The sequence below is a fragment of the Panthera pardus genome, unplaced genomic scaffold (assembly GCF_024362965.1).
Source record: "Panthera pardus isolate Hobbes unplaced genomic scaffold, ASM2436296v1 HiC_scaffold_20, whole genome shotgun sequence".
In the NCBI taxonomy this organism is placed as follows: Eukaryota; Metazoa; Chordata; class Mammalia; order Carnivora; family Felidae; genus Panthera; species Panthera pardus.
In genome coordinates this window covers 86706658-86722058 of record NW_026526766.1, presented here as the reverse complement: position 1 = coordinate 86722058, position 15401 = coordinate 86706658, and the positions used below count along the sequence as shown (strand labels likewise).

General features: G+C 61.9%; 2 protein-coding genes across 12 annotated transcripts; one reads left to right on the top strand and one right to left on the bottom strand.

Moving 5' to 3' along the window:
* The first annotated feature begins 142 nt into the window (after positions 1-142).
* ZDHHC12 (zinc finger DHHC-type palmitoyltransferase 12) lies at positions 143-3651 on the top strand. Of its 2 annotated transcripts, none has more exons than XM_053908393.1 (5): positions 143-450; positions 1919-2055; positions 2412-2489; positions 2651-2817; positions 3009-3210. In XM_053908393.1, the coding sequence occupies exons 1-5, from the start codon at positions 351-353 to the stop codon at positions 3208-3210; spliced, it is 684 nt and encodes a 227-aa protein (XP_053764368.1). In that variant the 5' UTR covers positions 143-350. The 2 variants fall into 2 exon arrangements, with proteins under 2 accessions (XP_053764368.1, XP_019276436.1); XM_019420891.2 differs by having other exon boundaries at positions 171-450; positions 2987-3651.
* PKN3 (protein kinase N3) lies at positions 3589-14460 on the bottom strand. 10 transcript variants are annotated; one of them, XM_053908391.1, is made up of 22 exons: positions 14160-14460; positions 11331-11565; positions 10979-11124; positions 10377-10488; positions 10178-10305; positions 9784-9967; positions 8951-9097; positions 8754-8863; positions 8504-8647; positions 8009-8084; positions 7754-7922; positions 7468-7570; positions 7293-7360; positions 6917-6980; positions 6674-6765; positions 6163-6339; positions 5365-5427; positions 5182-5258; positions 4602-4744; positions 4406-4513; positions 4213-4249; positions 3589-4073 (listed from the first exon to the last, which is right to left on the bottom strand). In XM_053908391.1, the coding sequence occupies exons 1-22, from the start codon at positions 14181-14183 to the stop codon at positions 3943-3945; spliced, it is 2538 nt and encodes an 845-aa protein (XP_053764366.1). In that variant the 5' UTR covers positions 14184-14460; the 3' UTR covers positions 3589-3942. The 10 variants fall into 10 exon arrangements, with proteins under 10 accessions (XP_053764366.1, XP_053764360.1, XP_053764364.1 ...); XM_053908385.1 differs by having other exon boundaries at positions 4169-4249; positions 7468-7618; positions 14160-14450; XM_053908389.1 differs by having other exon boundaries at positions 4169-4249; positions 14160-14449.
* Between the last annotated feature and the right edge of the window lie 941 nt (positions 14461-15401).

Genomic DNA, 15401 nt, shown 5'->3' with positions numbered 1-15401 from the left:
TGCACGCATGCGCGAGGCCACGGGTTAGGGGCGGGCGGGGTGAGAGCCCGAGGGGGCGGGGTCAGGGCCCGCGCCTGCTCCTCCGCTTTCGAAAGTTACCTGGCTGGTGGGGGCTGGGGTCGGGGGAGTTACCAGCTGCGCGCGCGCCGGCCCCGCCCTCAACCTCTTCAGGCACCTGTTGGCTCGAGGGCCTCCTCGGCCGCAGCTGCTATCCAATAGGCAGCCTCCCCGACCCAACCAGGCTCCGCCCGCCTCCAGGATTCACCAATCCGCGAGTAGCCGCGGCCTCTCTCCCTCAAAGGGCCCGCCCCTCCCGGCGCTTCTTCCGGGTGGGGCCCCGGGCGGAGGAGATGGCTCCCTGGGCGCTCCTCAGCCCTGGGGTCCTGGTGCGGAGCGGGCATACTGTGCTGACCTGGGGGATCACGCTGGTGCTCTTCCTGCACGATACCGGTGAGCCGGACCCCGCGCGACCCCGACCCACCCTATCCCGCGTGATTCCCCAGACGTTTGGGTCTCACTGGGTTCCCTGCTGAAGCCCCAGAAATCCTGGGATTCACCCGACTTCCGCCAGCTCCTGAGCCTCTTCTCCATCTGTCATTCCAAGAGCCACCTGCTTTCTGCCTAATACCCAGTTGATCCCTAATTAATCCCAGCATCTTCCTGATCCCTGCCAGATGCCCTGTCTATCCCAGGACCCAACCGGTGCCCACCAGATCCCGCGACGGACTTGAGCCCCCATCTCCCCTGATCCCGAGACCCACCCGGTCCTTCCCAGGATAACGTCCCTCCGTAAGATTCCGAGGATCAAGTAGATCAAGAACTGGCATCCCGCCCATCCCCGTGGCCACTAGCTGCCCAAGTCCAGGCTCCCCACCTTCCAGGACAAGAGAACACAGAGGGGGGCGGCCTGTCCCGCATTTCCCCACCCTCAGTTCTTGCCCTGTAGTCCTCGTCCACCTCACTGACCCACCCCCACTAACATCCTTCCCCTCCTTACCTGGCAGGCTGCCTCCGGCCCAACTTCTCACCCTCACTGCCACTCTGGGAAGCCCCGCTCCTCCCTCCGTGCTCCAGCCTCAACTCCTGGGCTGTGGGTGTCGTCACTTACTTTCCTCCCAAGACCTTCTTAAGTCTCCTCTACCGCTTTCACCCTTCAGCCTAAACACCTGCTCAGTCTCCTCATCAGAAAGGACCCGCCCCACCCCGCCCTGCAACCCTGCTTTCCTTCTCTGCTCCTTTTCACAACCAAGGGACACCAGAGCTGTCCACACTGTTATCTAAACGCCCCTCCCTCTTCACCTCCCCCTGCCTCCCACCCCTGAATCTTCATTTACTTCTATGAGTTGGACCCTTCCTGGCCCTGCCCTCCTCTGTCTCTATCTCATGGGCATATCAAACCTAGCTGGTCTCTCCCTATCATGGAGCCAAAGTCAGGGATCCCTCTTCCCTCTCCCCTACATCCAGTCAAGTCTGGCCCCTTCACTCCCTTACCCCTTATCTATCCAGCCCTTTGTCTCCACTCCTCCTGCCAGTGCCCTTGTCTGGCTACCCTCCTCTCCCTCCTGGATAGGCTCTGCCCCCAGGCCTCCCCCTGCTCCCCTATCCATCTTTCCTCCAGCAGCAGGAGGGTTTTCAGAAACAGATCTGACCCTATAACCTTCCATGGTTCCCTACTGTCCTACAGATAGAATGCAAATGAACTTTTTTTTTTTTGGTGGGGGTGGGGGGGGAGGGAGTGCTGGGCCCAAACTTCTCCCTCCTGTACTCTATGCAGTGGCCACACTTGACCACTCATTACACCCCATCTCCAGGCCTTTGCTCAGCCAGGGACATACTCCCCACCTCCAGATACACCCCTACACATGGCCTCCTGTTCAGCTCCGGCCCCGGCCTCACTCTCCTTCTCCGGCCTCTCCAGCACTGCGGCAGTGGGAAGAGCAGGGGGAGCTTCTCCTGCCCCTTACCTTCCTGCTCCTCGTGCTGGGTTCCCTGCTGCTCTACCTGGCCGTGTCGCTCATGGACCCGGGCTATGTGAATGTCCAGCCCCAGCCGCAGGTAACCAGGGGGGCCCCTGGGAGCCAGAACCCTTCCTCCCACCAATAGGATACCCAAGGCCCCTGTAACAGTCTCATGCCAGGATCTATGCAGAGGGCTTTCCTGGGGCACCTCCATGAATCCTCTTAGCAGCCCTGCAACCCCCATCCTCCAATGAGGAAACCACCAAGGCCCAGCGAAACAACTGTGACAGAGGTCACAGCTTCACTCGGGCCAGGGCACTCTGTCCCACCCTACCGCCTCCATTACACTGGGGATGGGCCCCGCGTGCATACCCAGGGCTAAGCTAGCCCCCCAGGGAAACGCCCACCAGTTCCCTCTCCCTCCCAACCTAATACCCTGTCCCCCATTTGCAGGAGGAGGTCAAGGAGGAGCAGACAGCCATGGTTCCTCAAGCCGTCCCCCTTCGGCGCTGCAGATACTGCCTGGTGCTGGTGGGTGACCAGGGACCTCTACGGGAGGGCGCAGGGGCAAGGCTGAGACTCCTTGACCTCCTGCCTCCCTCCCCCCTACCCCCTCTGTGGCCTCATCACTCCCCTCAGTCGTGGGCCCAGAGGGGAGCTGGCACTGAGCCCGCCTCCCTTTGTGCCCACAGCAGCCCCTGCGGGCCCGGCACTGCCGTGAGTGCCGTCGCTGCGTCCGCCGCTACGACCACCACTGCCCCTGGATGGAGAACTGCGTGGGGGAGCGCAACCACCCGCTCTTCGTGGCCTACCTGGCGCTGCAGCTGGTGGTGCTTCTGTGGGGCCTATACCTGGCATGGTGGGTTCCACAGCCGGCCTGGGCATGGGGGGAGGGCGGGCAGCGTGCCCCTACACGGTGCCCCTTCAGGGGCCTCGGGCCTTCCCCCAAACGGCCTGCCCGGAGGGGCTCCCCGGGGCACCCCCGCCCTCCCCCGGCCTTGGTCTCCATCTCTGTTCCTGCCCTGCAGGTCTGGCCTCCATTTCTTCCAGCCCTGGGGGCTCTGGCTGCGGTCCAGCGGGCTGCTGTTGGCCACCTTCCTGCTGCTCTCTCTCTTCTCTTTGGTGGCGGGCCTGCTCCTCGCCTCGCACCTCTACCTGGTGGCCAGCAACACCACCACCTGGGAGTTCATCTCCTCGCACCGCATCGCCTACCTCCGCCAGCGCCCCGGCAACCCCTTCGACCGCGGCCTGACCCGCAACCTGGCCCACTTCTTCTGCGGATGGCCCTCAGGGTCCTGGGAGACCCTGTGGGCCGAGGGGGAGGAGGAGGGGGAGGAGGGCAGCAGCCAGGCGGTGTAGGGTTGCTGGAGGCAAGGCCACCATCTTGTGCCTGAAAACCAGAGGGGCTGCCCCCAGCTGGGGTCGGCGTTCGGAGGGCCTGGGGTTCTTCACTCCCCCCCGCTCCTCCCAGGCCTCAGAGCAGAGCTGAAATGACAGAGCTCCTGCCACAATAGGCAGTCCTGCCCTCTGAAGGAAGGAGAGGAGGCAGAGGACCCGTGGGGGGCTCGGGCACAAGCAGCCTGGGCTTCCGAGACCCCCCACCCCGCCCCCCAAAGCCAGGATGCCTCCATTGCACAGTTTTATAAGTTTAATCATCCATAAAGCAAATCAAATATTAAAAAACCAAACCAAACTCCTCCTTGCTGTGCCGCCCTTTCTGGTCCAGGCCTCCCAGGAGGCGGGGGGCGGGAGGAGAGGGGACCCTGCCCAGTGACTGAGCGAAGCCCCCCACAGCAGCTCTGCAGCTGCCACTTCGAGGCCCAGTGCCCACCGATACCTGGCAAGGCCTGGGCCTCCGGGGCAGACGGCTGGGCAGACGGGACAGACACACCAGAGAGGCCGTCAGGGCCCCAGGAATCCCTCTGACACAAAGTCGAAGTCCCGGAAGGCAGCCTGCTGGCGGGCCGTCAGGGGGCTACGGGGGTCAGGTGGGGTCAGGGCCGGCGGCAGCCCCGTAAACTCGCCCTCGAAGTAACGCAGGTCCGTAGGGCCACGGAGGGTGGGCAGGAAGGGGGGCTGGACGGTGCGGGCGAGCAGGGCCTGCCAGTCGGTGGTCTGGGGGCGAGGACAGAGCTGCCTGAGACAACGGAACAGCGGCCCGCGTGGCCAGGCGACACCTCCCACTGTGCCAGGCACCCGGGAACACTCACCGTGAAGAAAGGCTGGGTCTTGATCTCCTCAGCATCCCGCTCACCCGCCCCGAGGCGCTGCTCCGGGCACTTCTGGAGGAGCTGGGTAAGAGGACTGGGGTTCACGGAGGGCATCACACCCAGGCACTGCCCGCCTGCCCAGGCATCCCAAGTGAGCTGGACCACAGAGGCCCCGAGAGAGTGGGTGGTGACGGGGCAGCCGTTCAGCCCAGCCCAGCCCAGCCCTGCACTGATTACCTTCTGAATGAGTTCAAGCCCTTGCACCGACAGAAAGCGGGGATACGGGGCGTCCGCATTGACGATGCAGTCAAATACCTCCTCCTCGGTGTCCCCGGGGAATGGACACTATGGGGAAGGGGGCTCAGCAGGCCGCATGAGCCACCTCCACCCTGCCCCAACCTAGAGGCCCCGGCAGCCGGGGTCCGGTGCTCACCTCGCCCACCAGCATCTCATAGAGCAGCACACCCAACCCCCACCAGTCCACAGCCCGTGTGTAGGCCTCCTGGGTCAGCACTTCCGGGGCGAGGAACTCCGGGGTGCCGCAGAAGGTGCTTGTCCGGTCCCCAAAGCCGATCCCTGCAAACCAGCATCCACACTGATGCCAGCCCGACGTGTCTCATCCATATAACTTCAGTTGTAAGAATCAACAGCCAACTCTTACGACCTCAGGCACCGAAGGTCAAGCCAAGCCCTGCCCCGAGCTCTTGGAGGTGAGGACAGTTTGTTTTTTTTTTTTACGCCATCTCACGGGAGGAAGCAGAGCCTTTGCCAAGCTCACAAAGAAGGGAGAACCCGATGCCCTCTCCCATCCTGAGTATACGCTCTCCCCTGGCTAAGGGTGCGCTGGGGCTCTTTAAGAGTCTCTAGGGCTGGGAAGGAAGAACCAGTGTGTCCAGCCGGTCCCTGGAATGCAGGCTGGGGTGAGAGGTGAAGGCCACTTGCCCACTACCCTGCTGGCCTGAGCTGGGCAAGCAAGGCTGGAGGACATGGGATCCTGGACAGGAGGCACCCACCTTCCTTACACAGCCCGAAGTCCGCGATCTTCAGGAAACCCTGGGCGTCCAGCAGAAGGTTGTCCAACTTAAGGTCCCTGAGGGTGAGGGGGACAGATCAAAGGGGCCCGGGAGTATCACAGGAGGAGGGCAGCCTCTGCTCCTTCACCTACCCCCACCCCCAGCACCCCCGGGGCAAGTTACCTGTAAATGATTTTCTTCTCGTGTAAGAACTGTAACCCGAGGACCACACAGGCCAGGTAGAACCTATGGGTGGTGTAGGGGGTAGTTCAGGGTCAGGATGGGGGGGGTGTGGCGGGACAGGGCAGGGAGGCACCAGGATGGCCACGGCCTGGGCATCCCTGGATGTCCCAGCTCTAGTCAGCTCAGACTAGAGCCTGATGCCAGGGGTAGCGGGTAGGGAGAATGGGTGTTTCTCTGGACAGTGGCCCCAAGGTGGTTGCCCACTGACAGCCTACCCTTCCTGGGCTCTTCGATGGTGCCAGGAAGGATGCCACGTGTTCTGATGCCTTACCCCCCTACATCCTCCCAGCCACCTGCTGTCGATAGTCATCATGTCTATTTTTCAAATGAGGATCTGAGACTCCAGGTAAGTGATGCACCTGGGGGTCACACAGCTCGTGGCAGACTTAAGACTCCAGAGCCTGCGTTCTGGTGGGCAAGAAAGAACTCCGGCTGCCAGTCACTTACTCTTCACTGGTTCCTGTGCCCAACAATTTAATACACATTATGTCCATCCACTCCACAAGCCTATGGAAGAGTTATTATTAGCCCCATTCACAGCTACATAAACTGAGGCCCAAGGTCACAGTGCTATGGGAGCTGATAAGACAGTTGACAACCAAGGATCTGAGCCAAGGCCTCCCTGACTCCACACTCTTCTGCTCATGGGTATCCTGGGGGAAGCAGGATGAAGGGAGAGGGCATAGGGAACCAGGGAAGGCTCAATGGAAGAGGCAGACAAGAGGGATGGGAACCCACCGGGCCTGGGGCTCAGGGAAGACGTCCTCGTGGATCTGCATCATGAGGTCACCACCGGGCGCAAACTCTGTCACGAAGCAGGCGTGGCTGGAGGTCTGGAAGCAGGCGAGGAGGGACAGCAGGAAGGGGTGCCCTGTGCGGCCCACAGCCTCCAGGATGCGTTTCTCGCAGTACAGGCTGCGGAGGGCCGGGGGTAGGTGTTAGAGGGAAGAGAAGCCACTGCTGGCTGCGTCCTGCCACCCGCACAACACCCTTGGCTTCTCTGGGTCTTCAATGAAAATGCCAGGCAGGTAGAATGATGGTTTCTGCGTATCGGGCAGAGAGAAGAGCGGACCTGCCCAAGAGCATACAGTTAACAACCGCAGGTGCTCAAAAGAGAACTCAGGACTGGCCCCAGCGGGTCACCTCTTCAAAGCCCCTGGAGCACTCAGCTGCCTTCTGGTGTCACTAGCCCAGGCCGGCCATCCGGGGTCCCCTGCAGGGCTAGGTGCCCACTGTCCCGACTACACACCTCTCCATCTCGTCCCGGCTCAGCACCTCCTGCTTCTTCAGCGCTTTGATGGCGTAGTATTTCCCCGTCCCCTTGAACTGGACCAGGAGGACCTGGGAACCAGAGACAGCTTGGGCTCCAGGTGGACAGCACAGGGGCGCCTTTGCTGCTCCCGCCCACTGCCCCATGGATCACAGCATCCCCCCCAGCCAAGGTGCTGGGGCCTGCTCACCCCCTTCCATAGCACCCTCGTCAGCCCACTACCTTCCCGAAGTGTCCCCGGCCCAGCACGGCCAAGCAACGGAAGTCCTGAAGGCGGGGGGGTTTCCTGCAAGAGAGAGGGCACAGGAGTCCCCCTGGGATAAGAGCTGGGCCTCCATGAATAGGTGCTCCTAACCCTCCAGGGCCGGTCCGGGGCTGTCCCCACCAATAAGACTGGAAAGCCTAGGGGCTGGGGTGGGGGTGGGGGGATTCAGGGACAGTGGCTTCCTAGAGTTCCAGAATGCAGCTAGAGCTCAATAACACGGGTTTAGTGAGTAGGAACAGAGCAAGGAGCATCGGGTGATGTGTGAATGGACACACGAACACCCAAGTGAGCAGACAGATGTCGCAAGCACATAAGTGAGCCTGACGGGGGTACCTGGTGGCTGAGGCTGGAAGCGGTGGCCCGAGTCGAGTCCTGGGCTCCATGTGGGGGCGTTTGGTGCGCTATGAAGGTAGAGGGGCTCAGAGCAGATCAGGGCTTCCTTCCCTGTTTCCCTCCAGCCCTGCCATCCCCACCCCAGCAGCCCCCAGGACTGCCAGCATCCCCTCACCGGTATCTCCTCGGGGGTTGGCTCCCGGGGCAGGTAGAGACGTGGGGGCTTGGGCGGGGGCCTCACCTCTTCTTCCAAGGGGCTCTTCTTGGGTGGGAAATCACTATGTGGAGAAAGCAGACACCTGGCAGGGCACAGGCAGACGGAAGAGCTGTGGGGACGGACACACAGCAATGCCAAGAGACAGACAGACAGAGGGTCAGCGGGAACAGAAAGACACCAGCTGCACCTGAAGAGAGGCAGACGTGGCAGAGAAGCAGGCAGCCACGGCGAGGGGGCTCCTCACCTGGGCGAGGCAGGGTTGGCAGCTCCCCGGGGCGTGGCTGGGGTCTGGGGGCAGGCTCTGGGGGGGCTGATCGTGCTTGGGGAGCTGCAGGGGGGCAGCAAGTTCATGACCAAGCGCCCCCAGGCTGCCATGTTGAGATTCATCTGGGAAGCCCTCAAAAAGTCCTGACCTGGGACAAAAGGCGGGGCTCAGTACCACGGCCCCCCAAGGGCCCCTGCCCTACCCCCTAATTGCACAGCCCTCTCCTGTCCACACCTCTGCGTTTAGAGAAAATGCGTTTCTGCCTCTGCAGCCGGGGCCTCCTCTCAATGACAGGGTCACAGAAGGTCACCTGTGTGGGCAGAGGGCAGGGCTGGAGACCAGTCCCCTCCCACCCCATCTGTCACCAGGGTACCTCCCCGGCCTCCAAGATCCCAGCCTAAGCCCTCAGCGTCAATGATGCGAGAGCCAGAGGGGCCCAGAGGGATGGATTCAATGTCCACATTGGTACCAGTGGGGAAACTGAGGCCCAGAGAAGAGAGACACTTGTCCAGGGCCATGCCTGAGGCTAGGCAAGTCAGGACCAGGATGCAGCCTCTAGACTCCCACGCGCTCCTCGGAGAGGGGCTGGGAATCCTTAATTCTTGGAGACCTCCTCCCTCCAGGCCTCAATTTCTACTCCTATGTGTGGATGAATCAAATAGTCTCGAAGGCCCTTCTAGCTCAGATGGAACCAGGGCCCGTGTCGTCAGGGGACGGGGTAGGGAGCACCTGGGCAAAGAGCAGCCCCTGGGGCACCAGACTGAGGGACAGCTGGTGACAAGCGTTGTCCAGGAAGTCCTCCAGCCGCAGGAAGGCCACGCCACACAGCTGCCTCCAGTCCCGCCAGTGCACCCCAATCTCCAGCTCCCGGGCCTGCGTCGGGGAGGCCAGGTTGAGGAGTGGGGCACACGTCCCTACCCGGCCAGCCTTCTGCTCCGTGGCCTAAGGTCACCCCTGCCCGCACCAGGGCCAGCCTCACCCGCTCCAGGGGGACAATAAAGGTCTGGTCCCAGGACTGCTTGGTCACTGGCCCCCAGCCGGTCTGGCCCACGACACGATTGTCCACCTTCAGCACAGCCAGCACCTCACCTGCAGGGCCAGAGAGGGAGCTCAGGGCAGGCGAGGAGTAGAGAGAGGTGCATCGCTGCCCCCAGCGCCCCGCGGCTCGCTACTCACTGGCCAGCTCTCCTCCACCACGCTGCTGCTTGGCCCGGGCCCGAAGCCAGCCCTGCGAGGGGCTCCCGGCCAGCACAGCCGCCGGGGAGCGTCCGGGCACGGCTGTCAGCAGCTGCTCACAGCCTAGGAGACGGACCTCCAGCGTCCCTGCGGGGAGCGTGGGGGACACACTGTCAAACCCCTGCTACATCCGGGTCCCCTGGGGCCCCAAAAAAGCTACCTTCTCCCGAAGATGGCTGAACCCAGACCTCGCCCGCATTAGGCTGGGGTGTTTCACCAGGAGCCTGAACCAGCTGAGCGGGAAGGTGCTGGCCTCTCTAGAAGCCACCGTACTGTGTCCCAGGTGGGAAGTTCAGGGTTTCCAAAGTCAACACGCTTAGATTGTTTGTTGATTACAATTCAGCCACCACTACCGGGAGACAGATCCAGCTCAGGGATACGAAAGAACGTTCTAGGAGTCCAAACTGCCCAGGACCGGGGCTGTGAGCGCCCCTAACCCTGGCACTTGACACACTGTCATGGCTAGTCCCTTGAATAATGGCTTCGCCAATGGTGTGCCCACTGGGCCGGCCTTGTGCCTAGCGCCTCACGTGCAACAACTCACTGAATTTTCACAGCAACCCCATGAAGGAGGTGCCGTTATCACCCCCATGTTACAGAGGGATAACACTAAGGGTCCAGGGAGGGGAAGTCAGCCGCCCAAGCTCACGTAGCTAGGGGGTGGTGGGACCGGGATCGAAACTCTTCTCCGAAGTCCTCCCATCTGTGGTTCAGGGTGCTCTTTGGAAGAAAGGCACAGAGCCCTGAAGTGGGAGGGACTGACTCCCGGCTACCTGTCACGGCGGTGGGCTTCACGAGCACCCCTGAAGGCTGGGGGTTCCCAGACACAGCAGTCCGCAGCTCCCGGGCCACTCTGCCGCGCAGAGGGTGGGCAGGAGGCAATCCCTCCAGCAGCTGCTCCAAGGCCAGCCGCAGGAGATCCAGTTTCTGGGAGGACTCCTGGAGCTGGGCCTGAGCCTATAGAGGAGATCAGGCAGGGGAGGACAGGCCCGTGACCACTGGAGACCCACACGCCCTCCCCGCAATGAGGTCTAGACAGAATGTGCCTCCTGTTTCCTCACCGCCACCCCGCACAGGCAATCCGCGGGTGCCTCCCGCCCTGGAGGACCGTGGTGTGGAGACAGACACTCAGAGAGGGGCAGCGATGGGAGGGGACCACGGCCTGACCTCAGCCAGCGCCTTCCGGTCTTGTGTCCGCCGGCTACCCAGCAGCTTCACCACGTTCTTGGCGCCCTCGGCCACAGCGGCCTCAATGCGTAGTCGATGCCTTAGCTCCTCTGCCAGCAGCTCGGGACCTGGGAGGAGGCGGTCAGCCCCCAGGCCCCGCCCTGCCCGGCCCTGCCCGGCCCGCTTCTCAAAGCCTCACCTGGTTCAGGGGACCCACTGGCTTCCAGGCTGCTAATCTTCATTCGCAGCAGGGCCACCTTCAGCTGGCTGTCCCGCAGCATCTGCTGGGCAGCTGCCAGGAGCTTCCTCTCCTGTGGGGTCGCGCCACATGCCCATCGGACCGGGGCTAGCCCAGAGCTTCCCCGGTCAGACCAAGGTTGAAGCCAAGCCTCCCTTGGTAGGCCAGGTGCTAAAGCCAAGGGCCCCCTGTTAGCCTAGATCTAGGGCAGGGCCTCCCCCTTCACATGAGACAAGGGCTGGGGTCAAGCTTCCCACACCATGTCAGAGCCGAGCTCCCCACATCGTCCTGGGGGCTGGGACGGGGGGTGGGCCTTCCCTACTGGACTGGGCTAGGACTTCCCATTAGACTGAGTTGTGCCTTGTCTGTTAGATTAGGGGTTCGAGCCGTGCCTGCCCCACCAAGCTGGGATCTGGGACTGTGCCTCCCCCGTCAGACTAAGGCTTAGACCGTCTCTGCCTCGTGGGGTCACTGGCTTGGTTGCATTCTCCATCAGGATGGGGGCTGGGAGCTGAGAGGGGCTGAGAGCCCAGTCTCTCCCCATCAGACCCCAGGAGCCTCACCTTGGGCGTGCCACTGGCGTATGTGTGCGTCATGTTCTCCGCCCCCTGCTTCACCTTCAGCTCCACCTGAAGCTGCCTCTGTAGAGCCTCCAGGTGCCGAGCCCTTGGCTGCTCTGCAGGTGGCTGGGGTCCCGCGGTGGCGGGTCCTGTGCATAGCGTGGGACACACGAACCCCTTACCCAGAGCCGAGAGAACCCTACCCTATGACCTTGCTCTCTCCCCCGACCCCCATCTCCCTTCTTGTCGCAGGGGACACCCGAGGAGGCTCTGAGAGCGGTCAGGGCCAAGGTGGAGAAGCTGGGTCGGCCCGGCGCCTCCTGTCCCCCAGGGTCTGCTCGGACTCGTCACTCACCGGCCAGGCCGGGCCCGGGCAGCAGGATGCGCGCGTGCAGCGCCCTCAGCTCCCCGTGCAACTGCTCCAGGCGGCGGTTGGAGGCCCGCAGCAGCTGCTGTACGTGGCCCAAGTGGCGGCGGTCCGTGGCCACCCTCCGCAGGTTCTCAACACCCTCTTTGATCTTCAGCTCCTTCTGGATGGCCCGGCGGATCACCTCTTTCTCATCCTCTGGGGGCTGCTGGTCGGCCCCAGACTGTGGAACGGCAGAGGGGTAATGCCCTCAGTCCCCGCCAGCGACCTCGGGTCTCCACAGACAGAGAGGAAGGTGTGCTCGGCGCCCAGGGTGGCCCCCCGGGGCATCTCTGACCTTACAGCTAGTACTCCCGGGCCAGATGGAAACCCTAGGGCTACGCAGCCTGTCCCCGCTCCTGTCCCCTCCCATTAGGGAGAAGGGAGAGCGGAAAATTGTTCAATGTTTGCAGTGGACTCTTGAACAACACGGGTTTGAACTGCAAGGGTCCACGTATAAGCAAATCATTTCCTGTCTTTTGTTTTTTTTAAGTTTATTTATTTTGAGAGAGAATAGAGAGCATGAGCAGGGGAGGGGCAGAGAGAGAAGGGGGTGGGGTGGGGCGAGAGAGAGAATCCCAAGCAGGCTTCTTGCTGTCAGCACGAAAAGCCCAGCACGGAAAGCCCGGGGCAGGGCTTGAACTCACAGAACCGTGAGATCATGACCTGGGCCAAAATCAAGACCCGGACACTTAACTGACCAGGTGATCCTATAAGCAAATTGTTTTCAACTGTAAAACCAACTTTGTTTACAGGACTATAAATGCACGTATCGTCTCTTCCTTACGATTTTCTTAGTAACGTTTCCTTTCCTCTAGCTTACTTTATCGTTAAGAATACCATATAATGATACACATAACGTACAAAATATGCGTTAGTCAACTGCTGACGGCATCCGTAAGGCTATTATTAGTTAGGTTTGGGGGGAGTCAAAAGTTACATGCAAATTTTCAACTGCCTGGGCGGTCGGCACCCCCGACCCCCCCTGTGTTGTTCAAGAGGCGAAGGCACAGGGTGCTACCGGGTGCCAGGGTCTGTTCTCAGAGCTTTGCGTACATGAATCCGTCAGTCCTCATAACAATCCCACGAGGAAGATGCAATTACTATCCCCATGTTACCAGCCCCAGATGAGGAAGCTGGGACACAGGTTAAGTAACTTGCCCAAGGTCACAACACCGAGAGGGAGATGCCAGCCTCTCCCCACCGGCCACGTAATCAGACTGCTCTGAGGTTGCGATCCCAGCTAAGATTTGGGGCCAGAGAAGAGGCTAGGGAATTACCCAAGGTCACATAGAGAGGGCAGCCAGAGGCCTGAGTAGGGGCCAGGGATGTTCCCTCAGGTAGCAAAGCGGAGGCACAGAGAGAGGCTGAGGAGGTCTCTGGGGGCCACTCCCAGCTCAGCTACTGCCAGGTTGGAGCAAGGAATAGGAAAATCTTCTCAGAGGCCATTTCCAACCAACCAGCGCCAAAGCTGACCTCAGCCCAGGGTAACCCACGATGCCCTCCACCCCCCATGGACCTCCACCTTACCTCTCGGCTCTCCATCTCCTGAGGCCAGTGTGAGGGGTGCCACCCCAGCCTCAGGGAGCCCCCCCACCCCAGGTCTCTGCTGGCCCTCTGGCCTGGCTGTCAGAGGGCAGGGGCGGGGCTCAGGAAATCCTCTGAGGGCCCTAGGCCAGAGGGCCAGAGCCAAAGGCCTGAGCAAACAAAGATCCCATGGAGCGGGGGGCCCGGCCACCGGGGTCCTGAGTCACCCAGCTGCCGTTGCTGGGCGGAGGTTCACAGGAAATCGGAAAATGTGTACAAGTCACTGCTGGAACAGGAGGGGGGGGAACCTCCGGAGGAAGGGGGTGGGAGGGGACAGACGCAGTGCCTAAGGTTGTTCCCGCCGTTGGGGTGGGGGCACTCCAGGCGTCTGGTGGAGGACATTTTGCCTTTGGGTGTACCCCCTGGTCCTGTCTGCTCTGGGCTGGAATCCTGCCACGTGCACACACGCCTCCCCCTTTCTGCTCTACAGCTGGGACCCTACCTTCTACACAGATGCAATGACCCCACCCCATTTGCTCTGGGTAGACCTGAACCCCTCCCTCCTCAGTGACAGACAAGCACACAGCTTTGGCCGCTGTGTCCACCAGCACGTATCTCCAGCGCTGGCAGGAACCCCGCCCCCCTCGCCATTTGGACTAGAACCCTCTGTGTACCCGGAGGTTCCCGCCCAGGTGCTGGGCCAGGTCCCCCATCTCCATGTGCCCAATGCCCACATGACTTTGTGATCAGGGAAGGACCCCCACAAGTGCGCAGAGATTGGCCCTTCCCGGGCCTTCCTCTCCCTGCACGCACGTTCCTCTCCCCCCCAGGACCTGTCCCAAGCTGCCCCCCACGGTCCCCTTTGCTTTCCAGGCAGATTCCCACCGGTCTTAACAGTCCTGCCTGGAAGAACGGATTGGGGGAAACTTTAGGGCCCATGCCAGTGGCCCTGACTGCGGATTCAGACGTGCTCATGCGCTGGCCTGACTAGAGGCTCTGAGTCACTTGGGGGTAATTTGGGGACGTTTCCAGGGGGCACGAACGACTCCCCCCGCGCCCCCCCACCCCCCATGCTCAGGTCTGCCCCGCGAGGTTAGCGAAGCCCGGGGCAGGGGCTGGGAAGGGAGCCGGGAGGGGGTGGGGGTCGGATCTAGGGGACGCGACCGGAGCTCGCGGCGCCCGCGGCGTAAATGAGACTCCCCGACCCCCTTGGCCCGCGCCCGCAGCCCGGCCTCTCCGGGCGCCGTTCACCTGCCGCGGCGCCCCCTCCTCCATGGCTCCGCTCGGGCCTCTCCGCCCCTCCTCTCGACCACTGCGGTTCCGGAAGCCCCGGCCCCTCCGCCGGGACTTTCAAACTTGAAACTTCCCGGGAAGCGGAGCCGGAGCCGCGGGATCGGGCGCCCCCTCCCGAGGTCCGCTGGCCCTCGCGGGACCTGGGAGCAGCGCCGCCTCTCGGCCGCGAGGGGCCGGCGCCGGGGACCCCACTCAACCGCAGGCCCCCGCGCCTCGCCGGCTGCGGCGTTCCGCGGGCTTTGGGGCCCCGCGCCCCTTTTGAGGCCGCCGACCCCCGTCCCGCGGTAGAAGGGCAGGAGGGACATTTCTCGGGCCGGGGCTCTCTAGCTGCCCTAAGGGCCGGCCGGGGGGGACGATAGCGCCGCCTGCCGGCCGCGGGACGCCGCCAGGGCGTCCCGCCCGCTCCCGGCTGGGTCAGCCCCCTTCCTCGGAGCCCCGCCACCACCGGGTTCCCGCCCCTAACTTTCTCTTCGTCTCAGATCATTGGTGTAAAATGGGCTGGTCCCCAGCCTGTGGCCCCCACGGAGGCTTGGCCTTATCTAGAGTCACTATAAGAACGTAAAGCCTCATCCAAAGCTTGCCAAATTACAAATGACAGATGAATAAACCAAACATCTCTCAGGCCACCGCTGCTCAGCCAGAGTGGAGTTTTCTGTTTCAGCCAGAGCCACCGTTCTTCCCTTGTCCTAAAGAACCCATCTAAACAGGGGACACAATGAAACCCCAGGAAATAGCCATGACTTCAGGAAAGCCAACCAGTGGGCACTAACTGCCCTGGGAATGGCTTGCCATTCCTGTGTAAGGAATCCTAGTATCCTGTGCTAACTAGCACTGTGCCAAGACTTCACTGAAAGGAGCCTGGTCCAAGGGGCTGCAAGTGAGTAGGGGGCAAATATTGAAGGTGGGTGATTTGCCGACTTGGAATAGGTGCCTTCTATTTTCAGGAGAGTGTCTATCTCCCATCTTGAGAATCATTTGTCTACTCCTACAGCCCAGAAAGTGGAATTCTGTGGAAGAACTCAGAAAGGATTCCCCAAGTTCGCTGTTTCACTGGCTCACTGGTCAATAAGGGAAAGGAGTTCAGAGGTAGCAGGATCCAGGAACCCCAGGCTGGGCAAACCCACAAGGAACCTCCAGGCTGATGGAGGAATCGGACCAGAGAGCTGCATCCTATGCCAGAGTGATAGTGTAATTTATGAA

What these genes read in the sequence shown, in the direction of transcription:
- ZDHHC12 (XM_019420891.2), top strand. Translation starts at nt 351, where the DNA reads ATGGCTCCCTGGGCGCTCCTCAGCCCTGGGGTCCTGGTGCGGAGCGGG. An exon ending in GCTCTTCCTGCACGATACCG is followed by an intron (nt 451 to 1,918) that starts GTGAGCCGGACC and finishes CGGCCTCTCCAG; the next exon opens with CACTGCGGCAGTGGGAAGAG. An exon ending in GCAGATACTGCCTGGTGCTG is followed by an intron (nt 2,490 to 2,650) that starts GTGGGTGACCAG and finishes TTGTGCCCACAG; the next exon opens with CAGCCCCTGCGGGCCCGGCA.
- PKN3 (XM_019420885.2), bottom strand. Translation starts at nt 11,754, where the DNA reads ATGGGAGGGGACAGGAGCGGGGACAGGCTGCGTAGCCCTAGGGTTTCC. An exon ending in ACGCCAGTGGCACGCCCAAG is followed by an intron (nt 10,489 to 10,978) that starts GTGAGGCTCCTG and finishes GCGACCCCACAG; the next exon opens with GAGAGGAAGCTCCTGGCAGC. An exon ending in ACCGGAAGGCGCTGGCTGAG is followed by an intron (nt 9,968 to 10,177) that starts GTCAGGCCGTGG and finishes TCTCCTCTATAG; the next exon opens with GCTCAGGCCCAGCTCCAGGA.